Source organism: Pelmatolapia mariae, linkage group LG8, assembly GCF_036321145.2.
Source record: "Pelmatolapia mariae isolate MD_Pm_ZW linkage group LG8, Pm_UMD_F_2, whole genome shotgun sequence".
NCBI lineage: Eukaryota > Metazoa > Chordata > Actinopteri > Cichliformes > Cichlidae > Pelmatolapia > Pelmatolapia mariae.
In genome coordinates this window covers 20,971,230-20,984,814 of record NC_086234.1, presented here as the reverse complement: position 1 = coordinate 20,984,814, position 13,585 = coordinate 20,971,230, and the positions used below count along the sequence as shown (strand labels likewise).

Here is a 13,585-nt window from a genome sequence, read left to right as displayed (position 1 = left end):
CATTGCTCTCGCTCGTCGATCAGAGGCCCTCGCGAGGATTTCTCTTTTCATTCAAGTCTCTCCAGCAGCCGGTGGGCCGTAAAGTACTAGCCTGGTAAAGGCAGTGAAGTCAGAGCTTGGTTGTTAGCTAAGCAAGGAGGCTGTAGTCATTGTTCAGTCAGATGCTAGCTGCAGGAGTTCAGCATTCATCCGTTATGACTCATGGCCTCTCGGAGCTCACAGCTTCTGCTGTATGGGTCAAACTCGTACAATTCACTGTGTTAGGTGAAAGAAAAAAAAAAGAGTTTCTGAGGGACAGGAAGCAAATGTGCAAATAAGTGCAGAAGAATATGGAAGGTTTTCATCCACACAGCGTAAAGACTATGTGTTGCTATACTTGGGGTGACTTCAATCGGCTATTTTCTTTTTCCTCATTCGAACCTTTAAAAAAACAGGTAGAATGGCAACATTTTGATCTTTTTATCCTTTGATATTGTAATAACCAGATTATGCTAATCGAGCAATTATGTAAGAGAATTCACGCATTAATTAGCAAGGCTTCACACGAAATATGGAGAATATTCACACGTGTCTTAAAGCGTTACTGTAAGACACCGGTACACGGATCTGGTGTTCTCTTTGGGATCTCTGTTCCTCCCAGGCGGTTAATGAGCTGACACGAGGACAGGCAAAAAAGAAATAGCAATCAGGGAGGAACAAAGCCCTGCAGGATGTTGGCCCTCGAGGGTGGAAAAAATACTTGGGAGGTTAGTGTAAATTTAAGAACATGAGCTTTTTTCTCCCCTCCTTATTAAGTCTGAAGTGTTTGTAGCAACAGGGCTGTTTCTGGGTGTTATGGTGCTCAAGGCCAGACACCCACTGCTGCCCCTGAAGGAAGAGGTCTTTTCACATCTAATTCTTTAACGCTGTTTCAGTTAAATTGAGCTTTTGCCTTCTGGTTTGTGCCAAGCTGCATCTTTCCTTGTTTTAGCCACGTTCCAAACATTATTATGTGGGAGCCAGGAAACTGAATAAAAGTGTATTTTTATTGTGTTTCCTTTTGCTTTTTATAATGTGTTTTAATGAAGACGTTTATACATTTTACAAGTAAAAATCTGCAACTCTGAATCCCTCTGCACTTTAATAAAATTAAAGGCCTTACATTTGCTTTGCATGTCAGAATTTTTGAGCTAGCCACAGTACCGTTGCTCACAAACAAGACTGTATGTTACACAATAAATTGCCCTTGCAAAAACAAAACAGTCTGCTTTCGAGTTCACACCAACTCTAATGTCCAAAACCAACAAATCAAAAATGATGTGATTTAATTTGTTATGTGCAAATCATTGACTGCCTCATCGACACATGTTTAGGTTCAATCTGAATTCATCAGCTGGGTTATGGAAAAAGAAAAAGATGCCATTGTTTTACATTTTAAAAGTAAATAGGTAAGTTGGAATTTCACCATTGAACTGTTTGAATTGCTTTATGGTTTTATTCACTTAAAAAAAAGCATGGAATCAGATATTTTCCCTGTTTTTTTAAGGTTTTAACTGAAATGACTGGTTGGGCATGTCAATCTAGTGCCTATACAGGCACATAAAATTCAGAATAAAACATTTACATTGAAAAGGTCTATCTTTTCCTTTATGGTGATGTGTAGCTTGCCTGCGGCAAGGTACGGAAAAGCTAAAATCTTTTGATCTCCTGCTTTATATGAGGGACTGGTGGTTTTCAAAAAGTCTCAGAGTATTGTGACAGGCTAGTGTTCACCTACTTGTCCAGATGAAAGGCTGCAATTTCAGCATTGTGTCTTTCAAAGTCAGAAAAATAGAAGAAGTCTGGCGGCGTTTCCTGCTCCCGGGTCTGCCTGCAGGAACACAAGAAAGAAAAAAAAGCACAGTTAGCTGAGGGGTTACACACACACACACACACACACACACACACACACACACACACACACACACACACACACACTCATATATTTATGCATAACCAGCAACCTGCAGCAATTTGACACTACGCATCAAGCTATGCATGCATCTCACTGTTTTCAATGATTTGTATTAACACTAAACTGGATATTGCTAATTAGCATGGATACAGAAAGAATCGAGCTGCAGGCATGCAAAATGACAGGAATTCAGTGTCACAGTCTGTGACGGGTGCACTACACATTAACCCATAACGCATTTCCACAGATGTCTCACTCCACAGCAGCCCAGTCAGTGATAATCCGCCCAGGCTTTACACCTGTGCACCTAATACTACAAACACATTTTGTGAGTAATAACCTAGGCACAATAAACTAGTGTCCTTGCCTCACAAAAAGACCCTCGTCAGAGTTACCCAGGGTGTTTTGTGGGGCAGCGAGAAGGCGGGGACAACTCAAGGTCAAAGACTTTCTACTGAAGCATCCGCTCCTGTTCTCACCCTGTACCTATTTCTGTCCAGCTCTGATCCTTCCCCCTCTTAAAAAAAACTGCATTCCACACACATTCTGCCTTAAAGCTCTTACTGGAGGGAAAAGAGGCTCTTAAAGGCTTAAATCCAAGAGCTGATGGAACATGGGCCAGGATGGAGAAGGACAGGCCGGATGGCCACGGTAAAAATAAGAGGGGGAACGGGGGTCAAAGGAAGCAGAGGTGAAAAGAATTCCTGAGAAGGTGCTGCTTATAGAAAATATGTAAATATCTATGAAGAATGCAAAGAGAGCCATGAAGCTTTCTTCTTTTATACACTCTGCCTTCTCTTTGGTTTTTTTTTTTGTTATTGACAACAGTAAATACTTTCCAGGAAGGCAGCTGAGTGTAATGATTTGGACTGCAGCCTCTGCCATTTCTACTTCAGCTAGTTCAGGGAGGATAAGAAGAATGGAAACTATCTTGGCAACTTCTCTTTCTCTCCTTCGCTCTCTATTCCCTCTGGATGGCTCTCTCTGTTTATTTCGCTCAAAATCCTCTATCTCACCTCCTCTGCTTCACTGCTCTCCCTCAGAACTGTTTTCTCTAGTTTTGTGTGCGTATGTGTGTGTGTGTGTGCGCATTCACGGCTTAATACTTTCTATCTGTCTGCATCTCTCTTTTTCTCTCTCCAGTCCATCCGTCACTCCCTTCCTCAGCTGGCTGGCTGATTGTAGCTCCACAGCTGCGTGGCTGACATATGCACCAGTCATTAACTAACCCAACATGGAGCCCAGAAACACTCTCATCCACTAAACCCCCCCACACCAATTTCCTCTCCTCCTTTATCTTTCTTGTTCTGTCTTTCTAAAATCTATCCCCATCCTCAATCTCCCCTGCGAACATTTGACAGGCAGCCTCGTGCAGATGGGTGGCCAAGTTTGACTGCAGCAAGCAGAAAAGTTTGAGAGTGAATCCTGCATCAAAACTGCTCAGAATACAAGAATATTGCTTTTTAAAAAGACGTTCGGCTTGTGTTTTCGCATTAGATGACTACGTTCAGCATCTAAAGTTAACATAAGCACTAAGTTATTCCTCCTTTAACATTCCTCAGTCTTTGCTTCCTCACTCTCTGCCTCTCTTTTACTCTCGGCCTCACTCCCGAGCGGTCATTGAGACTCTGCCAGTAAAGGCCAACCGCTGTCTCTTGATTGTATCGCTCTCTCCTTCTGGATAGCCTCGCTTCAGGGACACAGCTCTCGCTCCACACAAAGGAAAAAAATGAAATGATGAAAGCGGAAAGCAGTGTCTATTTACCCCCAATGCTGCTCAGCAGCTCTGCGGCAGAAAAAAATATCATTCACGCCGACACATTAAGCAGCTACTTTATCAACAGCGGCGTAAAGTCAGGTGCTGAATCTATTGTTTGCCAAAACGACAGGGGGACTGGCCTCCAATGAATAAATTAATTTTGGAGACTAAAATGTGAAGAGGTAATTTTTACATGCACGCAGTTGGTCAGCAAAGCTTGGCATACAGAAGCAAAGGAAACAGGAAGGAACAACAACCAGTGCAATGCATCCACCTACCAAAGGTAAAGCTCACTAACAAAAACTACCTTTTTATTTACAACTGAACAACAGAAAGCTTTTTAAATGTACTTCAAGCGCTGCCTTGTTGTCCAAATTCATTAACCACAGAAAACCTATAACACTGCCACACTTGTAACTTTAAACTGATGGCAAAACCCAAGCATGCATTTTCTATAAGAGGGATTCCAAACGCATTGCTCTTTTACAATTTTATATTTCTTTTTGAATTTAAGGGTTTGTTTTGAGAGTTTTATATTATCTGAGGTGAAGCTGATAAATCCTTATTAGCTGTACTGGGCCAACCTGTATTCAAGTGGGTGGAAAACTGACCACTCAAGGCTGGCTGGCGTGATAATCACCTGTTTAAAATGTATCAAAGTTTACAGTTATCAGTTAGTTGCATGTCTTTTTTAGGTGACAGGCGGATGCACCTCCACTATATTGAGTCAGTACCAGACCATTCTCACCATGTTTAGTCTTTTTAATGGAATTATACGACAAATGTATCTATCAGTGCATTCAGTTGCCCCAGCAACCTCGTCAAGAAGCCTGTGCTCCAGTTTTGGCGAGTAGATATTTATTCATATAATACTAAATGCTGATTAGAAGGTGGGTATAGACGCACCTTGCAAACCATATTCTCTTGTCTTGGCCGATATTATCAGCTGATATTACAGAACTGTCGATATATTGGTATCACCAAATATATTTATTTCAAAATGAATGTAATTTCATATTTCAGTTTTTAGCAGATAAAGGCGAATGGCTTAATTAAGAATTGAGGTGTGGTTTGGGGAAGGCTAAGCAGACTGAAAACAAGTAACCTACAACAAATTTATTCTTACCTGCACTGCCACATTATCTTAGTAAGGACTTGTAAATAACCACAAATAACAAGTGTAAGGGAAATCTGTTTGTTTTCGTGTGCCCGAAAGAAAAAATATATCGGCTGATATATCAGATTTTTCAAATCCCCAAATACCTAGGCTCTAGTTCAGATGCAATCATCTTTGGCTCCAAAGTTAACAAGATGGCGATGCCCAAAATCATTAACATTTTGAATGTTATGTGCACATTGTGATAAGAGGAGAAAGCAGTAAATAAAATACCCCTTTAGAAGGAACGAAAGCTGATTTCCAGCCCTGTTTGGGAGACTGTTGTATAGTTTAAAACAAAGATAATGTAAAAGAAAAAATACTACAAGGAAACGTGTGTTACTGCAGCCCTAACTTGCCAGTGTTTCATGACTGTGCTGACCATACAGGAGCGTAGTCATGGAGATTTCTTGGAGGATAAGAATGAACAAACATTCTAGTGCGATGATTCATGGCCACTCAGCCTTAAAGAAACTCACTAAAATACTTCACGTAGTCGTGCTACACTCCTCTCCCTGTATAGGGGAAGAAACCACGATAAGGTGCTTTATTCGTGAGTGCTCCACAGACCCAACAATAAAGCTTGTCCAAGGTACATATGCTTGAATCACTGCTGTTCTCTATGATGGTGCGAATAAGAATATAAGAGCCCAGCAGTATATGTTTATACTTGAGACAAATATCTCTGCCTGTGGCCTGGCTTGATATGTGGCTTCACTGATGCTCTCCTCTCACTGAATGCCAGCCAGGAAGCAGGAAGGCTGGATAATTACCACAGTCCACAACCAATTCAAATGTCAATAAAGTTATTTAGAGCATGTCATTTTGCCCCCCCCTGCCCCGAGTGAGAGCGGGAGGAAAAAGGGTAAAGAGAGGAAGAAGTGAAGGAAGGACGCGAAATAAATTACGACGAAACGTTAAACAGACAGATTAGCAGTGATGACACGGAGGACGAGCTACAGTAGGTCTCTCAGGTACCTTTGAACTCACAAATACGCAGCTGTTTTGCATTATGTAACATTGTGTTTGAGTCGTGGAACACAAGCACCTGTGTTCTGGAAAATCTGCACGCGTCCTGATCAAACAAACCATTAAGGGCACGTTACGAGGGAAGCGTTCCATCAAAGCATGGTAGAGGAAACATACATAAATGCATGACCACATAATAAAGTCTATAAATGTTTGAGTACACAGTATGCACTGAGTTCAAAGGAAACTGCGAGGAGAGCAGAGATGTCGGCTGCTCGAAAGCTACTCGTCCTTTTCATTTTGGACTGCCTGCTCGAGCCTAACCTTTAAAATATTTACAAATCTACGGCGGACTCGTGCTGAACGAAACGTAGATATCTACAGCATGCATTTCTTCTCCTCCTCAGCAAGAGAAAAGTAACAGTATATTTAGAACTAGCTGTCTTTCTACACCAAACATCAGCTCCTTTATCATCACAAGCAGGTGAGATGCACTGAGCCGAGCATGCCCACTGTGACCCTGGCCCTGCTGTAAACACATAGTTTACACTGAGTAGCCAGACAGTTTCTTGGCTCTGCTCCGAGGGGCCACCGGCAGCCACCGGGGCAGCGAAAGACTATTAGCAAACACACAGCAGTGTGAAAACATAAAGGTGAATGAAAGCGCTGCATCTGGAAAATCTACCTGTGCATACAGGACATAGCTGACCTGTGAAACACCAGCGAGACACAGAGGGGACCAAGGAGAATGGGGGGAAAAGGCGTTTCCATTTGACCTGCTATTGGCATCAAGTCACAGTATTTTAATAAGATCTGCAAATAAAAATCTAATCATTAGATTTAATGATCAGTTGAAGTTGAAATACACACACCGAGTAAGCTTGATGTGATACACTATGATATATTTTATTGTACCCTTATGAGAATTTATTCCTCAGTAAATTTCCCTAAGGGTACAATAAAGTATATAGTATCGTATCATATTAGATCTCCTGCCCTGTGTAAAATTATCTCAGACCAGCCACTATTGCAAATTGTCTGGCCACATAAGTGAGCTATTACAGGATTCCCTAAATTTCCCATGGTACAACTCAATACCAGCTCTCTTTTTAAAAGTTCTTCTGCATGGTTAGTACCACGCAACAACCTCAGGGGTTTAATAATAAAGCCAGCACGAAGGCCCAAAACTGCAATTCCTTAAATGGCCACTTGAGGCTGACATTAAAAGCAAGTCAGTCATAGTAGATTCCCGTGGTAAAATAGCCATCTTGACAGTAGATATAAACATACAGTCGTCAAAGTTCATGAGAGTACACTAACAAAATATCCTTTGGACAGTTGGGATTAAAGAGGAGATGGCTGGCTATAATGTGCAGTGATAGAAGAACCAAACACAGCATAGCAGAACAAAGACCTCATACCTGCTGTGAAGCATGGTGGTGCAGGGATTTTAGCTTGTTTTGCTCTGTATACTTACCGCTATGACGCGGTTCACCTTTCGCGGTCTCGCTGTTTCTCAGGTTTTTTTGTGCAATTTTCCATGTTTGTTTTTTTTTTTGTTTGTTTTTTTTACAGCGCATTGTGTTCTGCGTCCTAATTGGCTGTAGACATTGTCAATCAGTCTTGTGCCATGTCTTCTGTACAGTACAGCATGTGTTCAGCTTGTCACATTTACATAAATCTTCGATTGCTAGCGGTTTTCTCCCCAACAAACACAATAATGTCGACGAAACATTTTGAACCGTCAAAGGCAACCGCGGGCGCCTTTAGTTTCATTCTATAATGCTGGACTTATTTTTCTATGAAGGTTTGAACTTTGAGAGTGTTTAAACAAGAGAGAAAAGTGTGAAAATGTTCATGCCTGTCTGAGAAAAGTGTATAAAGTGTGTAGTGAGGGGTTTTACAGCATTAAAACATCTGTAATAATTGTAAAAAATAAAGTTGGCTACTTCGCGGATTTCACCTATAGCGGGTTATTTTTGGAAGGTAACTCCCGCGATAAACGAGGGACCACTGTACAGCAAAAATTGAGTCATGCAACAGGACAATGATCCCGAGCACAGCAGCAAATCTACAACAACTGAAATCAAGGTGTTGGAACAACTCAGTCAAGTCCACACCTCAGCCTGACTGAAAGGCTGCGGTGTGGACTTTAAGAGAGCTGTGCATAAACCAGGGGTGTCGAACTCCAGGCCTCAAGGGCCGGTGTCCTGAAGGTTTTAGATCTCACCCTGGGTCAACACACCTGAATCAAATGATTAGTTCATTACCAGGCCTCTGGAGAACTTCAAGACATGTTGAAGAGGTCATTTAGCCACTTAAATCAGCTGTGTTGCATCAAGGACACATCTAAAACCTGCAGGACACTGGCCCTTGAGGCCTGGAGTTGGACACCTCTGGCATAAACGAATGCCCGCAAACCTCAATAAACTGAAGCAATATTGTAAAGAAGAGTGAGCCATAATTCAGAGAGCGATCAAGTCATACAGAAAAAAATTACATCAAGTTATTGTTGCTAAAAGTGGTTGAATCATGTAGTATACTTTGGTGCATATATAGGAAAGTTGTTCAATTTATAATTGGCTATGTTACAGTATTTTATTTGTATGTCAGGTTAAATTCTGTGATCCATTCATACAATCCATAGATGCCCTTTGCTAACTAAGCTAGCTAGCATTAGCTGACAACTGAGAAATCCATCTCGTTGTCCATGTAAGACCTCTCAAGGCTTTAGGAAACAAAAGTTGCAGTTTTTAGCAAGTTTACATTAAATATGCATCTCGTTCAAACTCTGCGTTCTGGAGTCTAATATAAGTTTTGAGCTCCAGAAGAAAGCAGTGTTTACCACAGTGTATTTCTTCTGCTCCTTTACCTTTGACAAGGTAAGATGTAAAAAAAAAAAAAACCCAAAAAAACCCCAACAAAAGACAAAAGACAAAGTTACTCTCTTAACTATTTGTTCACTTTTGCTTTTTCAAAGTTAAAAAAAATGTTCTCTTTTCTCAGAATGTTCCCTTGTTGAGTTTTTCCCGTTGCTCACAATCAAAATCCTTTTTAAGACATCAGCAATGCATCTCAGTGGCTTAAACTCATTCATTATGGAGAAAAATTCAAATGTGGTGACAGTCAAAATTATGCACAAAGCCGTTCACTGTGAATTCCTTCCACACAAATCATAATATATGCTTTTTTTTCATTTGCATTTCATGTTTTTCATGGTCCAACTGCTCACTTTTGAGCAATCCTTGCTCGTGCTCCAGTATTCTGTTTCATCTGCAGCTGAGCTGAATTATGGAAACAAAACATCCCCAACATATCGTTTCATCTGACTTTACAACCGGAGTGAATATCCTATCCAAGGTGATGTGTAATAACCCGGGTGTCACCATGTCATGGTGCGTTTGGATATAGACCGGAGAGGATATTTTCTGTTGTTTCAAAGTCAAGCGGCCAATCGATCACCATAAGCCCGCAGCTATGGTCGCGGGCCAAAGCATAAAGAGAAGAAAAGCAGAGAGGAGTAAAAAGATATGCTGCAAAATATAAAAAAGACAAGGGCATCTTCCAGCCCCAGCGGGTTCCCACCAAAGGGCTGACTCCACACACTTGTCACACATCATCTGTCAAACCCACGGGCATGGCGGGGAGAGCGCAAGATCGCGTGCACAAAAACGTATACGCTAGTACGTACACATCTGCACAAACACAGCATTAACATGCACACACACACATTCATAGAAAGAAGACGTAGCAGCTTAAATGGTTTTCTAAACCCCGAGAGGGAGGAGCTGAGCACCAAGGCAGCAGGTAAGCTTTAAATGCATAAGAGGGTAAGATAGCGAATGCCATTTATGGGTCAAAAAATACCATCAGAACCACGGGGAGATTGGGGATGAGAGGAGGCGGTGCATTGTTTTATCTCAAGCATAACGCGTGTGAAAGCTGACCTTTCGCGCAATGACATTTGATAAATTGAGAAAAAAGGCTTTTACCAGCATATGAGACAGGCGCACCTGCGTGTTTGTATCTGACGATACGTGTTGCTGTTTACTGGCCTTTGCTGCTATAACCCTCTGCTGTAATCTTATGTCTGCGCTCAGGTTTTACCGCACAAATGGGAAGATGTGACATCTTATTTTGTATGAGTAAGTGCTCCGCTCTGTGGGTGGTGCACTGAGAGGATATTTTGTGTGTGTGAAAGAAAGAAAGCTAGAATGCAAGAAAGAAAGAAAGACGGCAAGGGAGGAAGGAAGGAAGGAAAATGACAGAAAAGGGTGCAAGACAAGGACTGGAAGGCAGTAGAAAGAAGGAGAAAAGAAAGAAATGAAGGAAGGAAGGAAGTGGAGGGGAGAAAGAAGGAAAAGGTGCATAACATTTTCTGTTTTTATATTTCCTTATATTTTAAGGAAGGTGACAGAAGGAAATGAAACCAAAGGAAAGGAAAAGACAGGAAAAAGGAGCAACACATTTGTCTCTTAATTTCCTTATATTTTAATGAAGAAGAGAGAAATGAAGAAGGAAAGAAGGAAAATGAAAGCAATGGGGAAAAGAGGACTGAAGGAAAGAGAAGAGGAGGAAAAGGAAAGAAATGAAGGAAGGAAGGAAGAAAGAAAGGAAAAGGGAAAAAAGCCTTTTCGTGTGACGTTAATGTGTTTTTTCTTTGAAATTCGAAATCATGATTTGACCTGCTGCACCTCGGTGCGCTCTCTACCACTCTTCTTTAAAAAGCATTTCAGCGCACCTCTTGAGTGAAAGGCCTTAATACTCCCATCACTGTTGAGCCCAACAGAAACGCCGCCTGTTTTTTTTTCACACTGGCAATTACAAAATAAAAAAAATGAGCGTTTATAAAGACACAAACTGATGTGAGCTGAAAAAAAAATCAGCATCAACCTTCAACACCTCGTAAAGTCCGAGCGTAGTGTGTGCAGCCATAATGAGTCAGGTAGTAAAAATTTCACTCAAGGATTTTTAACTAGCACACCGCAAACACTCAAGGGCTCTCTAAATAACCTTCACAGACCAATCCAGGTGCGTGTGTGTGCGTGTTTAACTTGGTTTTGTGTGTCACAGTTTCTAAGTGTGATAGCTGTCATGGCTCCCCAGGCACTGCAGTGCTCTTCATCCTCCACCTCCTCCTCCTTCTATACTCCTTTACCCCTTCAGATCCCAGGCCTGACATACAGAAAGACAGCTGCTTCCTTCTGGCAAAGCTCACTCTACCTCTCTCTCTGTAACACATTAACACACGCACACACACACAGAGGAAGGTGTGTAAACACACATTTTTGAGGGGTTTAGGTAGAATGAACTACAAATAGGCACATATAGGCTTCACAGAATAGGACACACACACTGGCAAGTGATGAAAGTATTGAGATAGCATGATGACAACTAGGTTAGCACACTCACACACAAACAGTGCAAAAATCACTGTTACAGCTTGAGCTATTCCCTGTGGAAAACAGCTATGCGTGCGTGTTAAATGCATTCTCAACGTGTGTGCATGAAGCTAATGTCAATATAATGATTTATGCAATAAAACTGATTTTAAAAGAATCTGTATTCAGCTGTGAATTGAGCTTCTGTGTCCTCCGGGGCCAGCACCATGTAAATGCAGTCATCCTGAATAAATAGCCAACGCCTTTAGAACACAACAGCTTTTTTTTCTCCTTTTTTTTCCGGTGCCACTTCAAAGAGGCCTGTGCTTAAGCAAAGAATAGCCCTAAATGAAAATCACTGAGCAAAACACAGCTATTAGAGGTTTATTGCATGGCATGACACCATGAAGTCTGTTAGCTGTGAGAGGAGAAGGAGGAGAAGGAGGAGGAGGAGGAGGAGGGAGACGCTGAAAGAAGGATGTTCAACTAGATTGTTATTGAGAGGCTTTTTTAGACTATGGCCAGAGACAAGGGACAAAAAAAGATGAAATGTGCGCGCCATTAATTTTAAGACTTCTACTGGGATTATCTTTGCAAAAATCCGTCATGGGAAGTGTGGATATTGTGCAAATATTCCATCCAGATAAACTGGCCATAAAGATGAAGTCGTCATTTCAGCATAACCCGAGAGAGATACTCACCACTCCCTCTGAGCAGGCATCATCTCCTTATCTGTGCAGGATACAGCAACAGCACACATCCTAATACAGCACCAGCGTTTAGCTCAACACCTCTACTTATCTATCGCTTTCTTCATTGGAGACAAAAAAAACATGCCTTTTTCTTTTTGTTTGTTAGAGGAGGAAGAAAAAGTACTATTTATGGAATGGCTGTGGATAGAAAACTGCCTGGGAGACACTTCCAGGAGTTGTCCTTTCAGTGCTGCAATATTCCTTGGAAATACAGAGTCGGTTCTTACTTGGTTTTGAATGCGCCAAAGCCAGCAGGAAATCAGCAAGGGCTCCGACTTAATTAAATTGCCTTCGATTAAAAATTGAGTGAAATTCAATTACGTATTGCAAAAACGTCTAATGCTTTTTCCTTCCACCTGGAAGCTGGAGTCGGAGGACTTAATCATAAAGAGTGAAAGGGAGGATGGATGGATGGATGGATGGATAAATTCTCTCCTTATGAAATCCTGCTCTCCATGTGAGAAACATAGCATGAAGGCATGGTAAACATTCACAAGATCTGATTTTCACACAAAAATGCAAACATGCTTCAATGAATTCCCTTATAAACCATATAAGAGCAAGACTGAACTGTTTTTTAATTTCCATTTCTAAAGCAGGGTTGGATAACGTGTGTGTGTGTGTGTGTGTGTGTGTGTGTGTGTGTGTGTGTGTATGTGTGTCTGCAAGTGGGAAGGAGAGATGATGAATTTCCCTGTACGGCATAAAAGATGATCCTTAATCTGCCCCATTCATTCAGCTTTCAAAGGAACAACATCAGTGAAGCGCTGCCACCATCAGTTGGCTCACACGGCGCTGCGTGAATGAGTAACATGCAGGGCCACATATTGACCAAATAATCACATTATGTTACACAACTGTACAGACTGCGAATATATATCCGTGCCTTTGAAATGTGCCACTTTACAGCGAGGATGTGCTACGACGTTTGTGGAGGAAATAAACGAGTACAGCTTTTGTGATTTGCACAGTTGGAATCAGTGGGAGATTTCCACCCTTGCTTTTATTTTTTCAGTAAATCTTAGGTTTCTGAGGTTCTCTGTCTCTATTTCTAAGGTTCTGGTACTCCAGGTACTTTCAAGGAAACACAAGTGTTGCAAGCCTGGCGGGCTAATGCGTCTAAGTGCCTCCCCCACTAAGCGTAAGCATCAGGGAATTATAACTTGCAAGTATTAAGTTACCTAATGTATCTTTATTAGCCTACTGTTACAGTTAATTATTATTACACATATAAAACAGCTTGAAAGACAGTTAAATTCCAACCTAACTCAAACACAACAAACAGCCTAACTGTGCTATTTCCACTGAAGGATACTAAAAACCCCCAACAAACTAAAGGGAAAGCGCACCACCTGTCATTTCTGGGGTTTCAATTAAAAATTATATGGTCTTAATGATATAAATCCAATCTGAGACGAACAACAACACATATTACATTATACTGTGCCATAATTGATTTAACAAAATTGAGCCAAAATGGAGAAGCAGTTGTAGAAAACTAGACTTTGACTGGACCATCTTTTTTCCCAGTCATTCTGTTGTAGATTTGTTGCTTTGATTGGGATCACAGTCCTGTTGCATGACCAGTTCACACCAAGCTTTAGCTGTCAGACAGATGCTCTCACATTTGACTTG

General features: G+C 41.3%; 1 protein-coding gene across 1 annotated transcript in view; it reads right to left on the bottom strand.

Annotated features, from left to right (window-relative positions):
• The window catches only part of fam20cb (FAM20C golgi associated secretory pathway kinase b), a 62,273-nt gene that overhangs the window by 7,306 nt on the left and 41,382 nt on the right, over positions 1-13,585 (bottom strand). Inside the window, exon 4 of the mRNA XM_063481504.2 lies at positions 1,757-1,849. Coding sequence (XP_063337574.1) covers positions 1,757-1,849 — 93 coding nt within the window. The remainder of the gene's footprint in view (positions 1-1,756; positions 1,850-13,585) is intronic.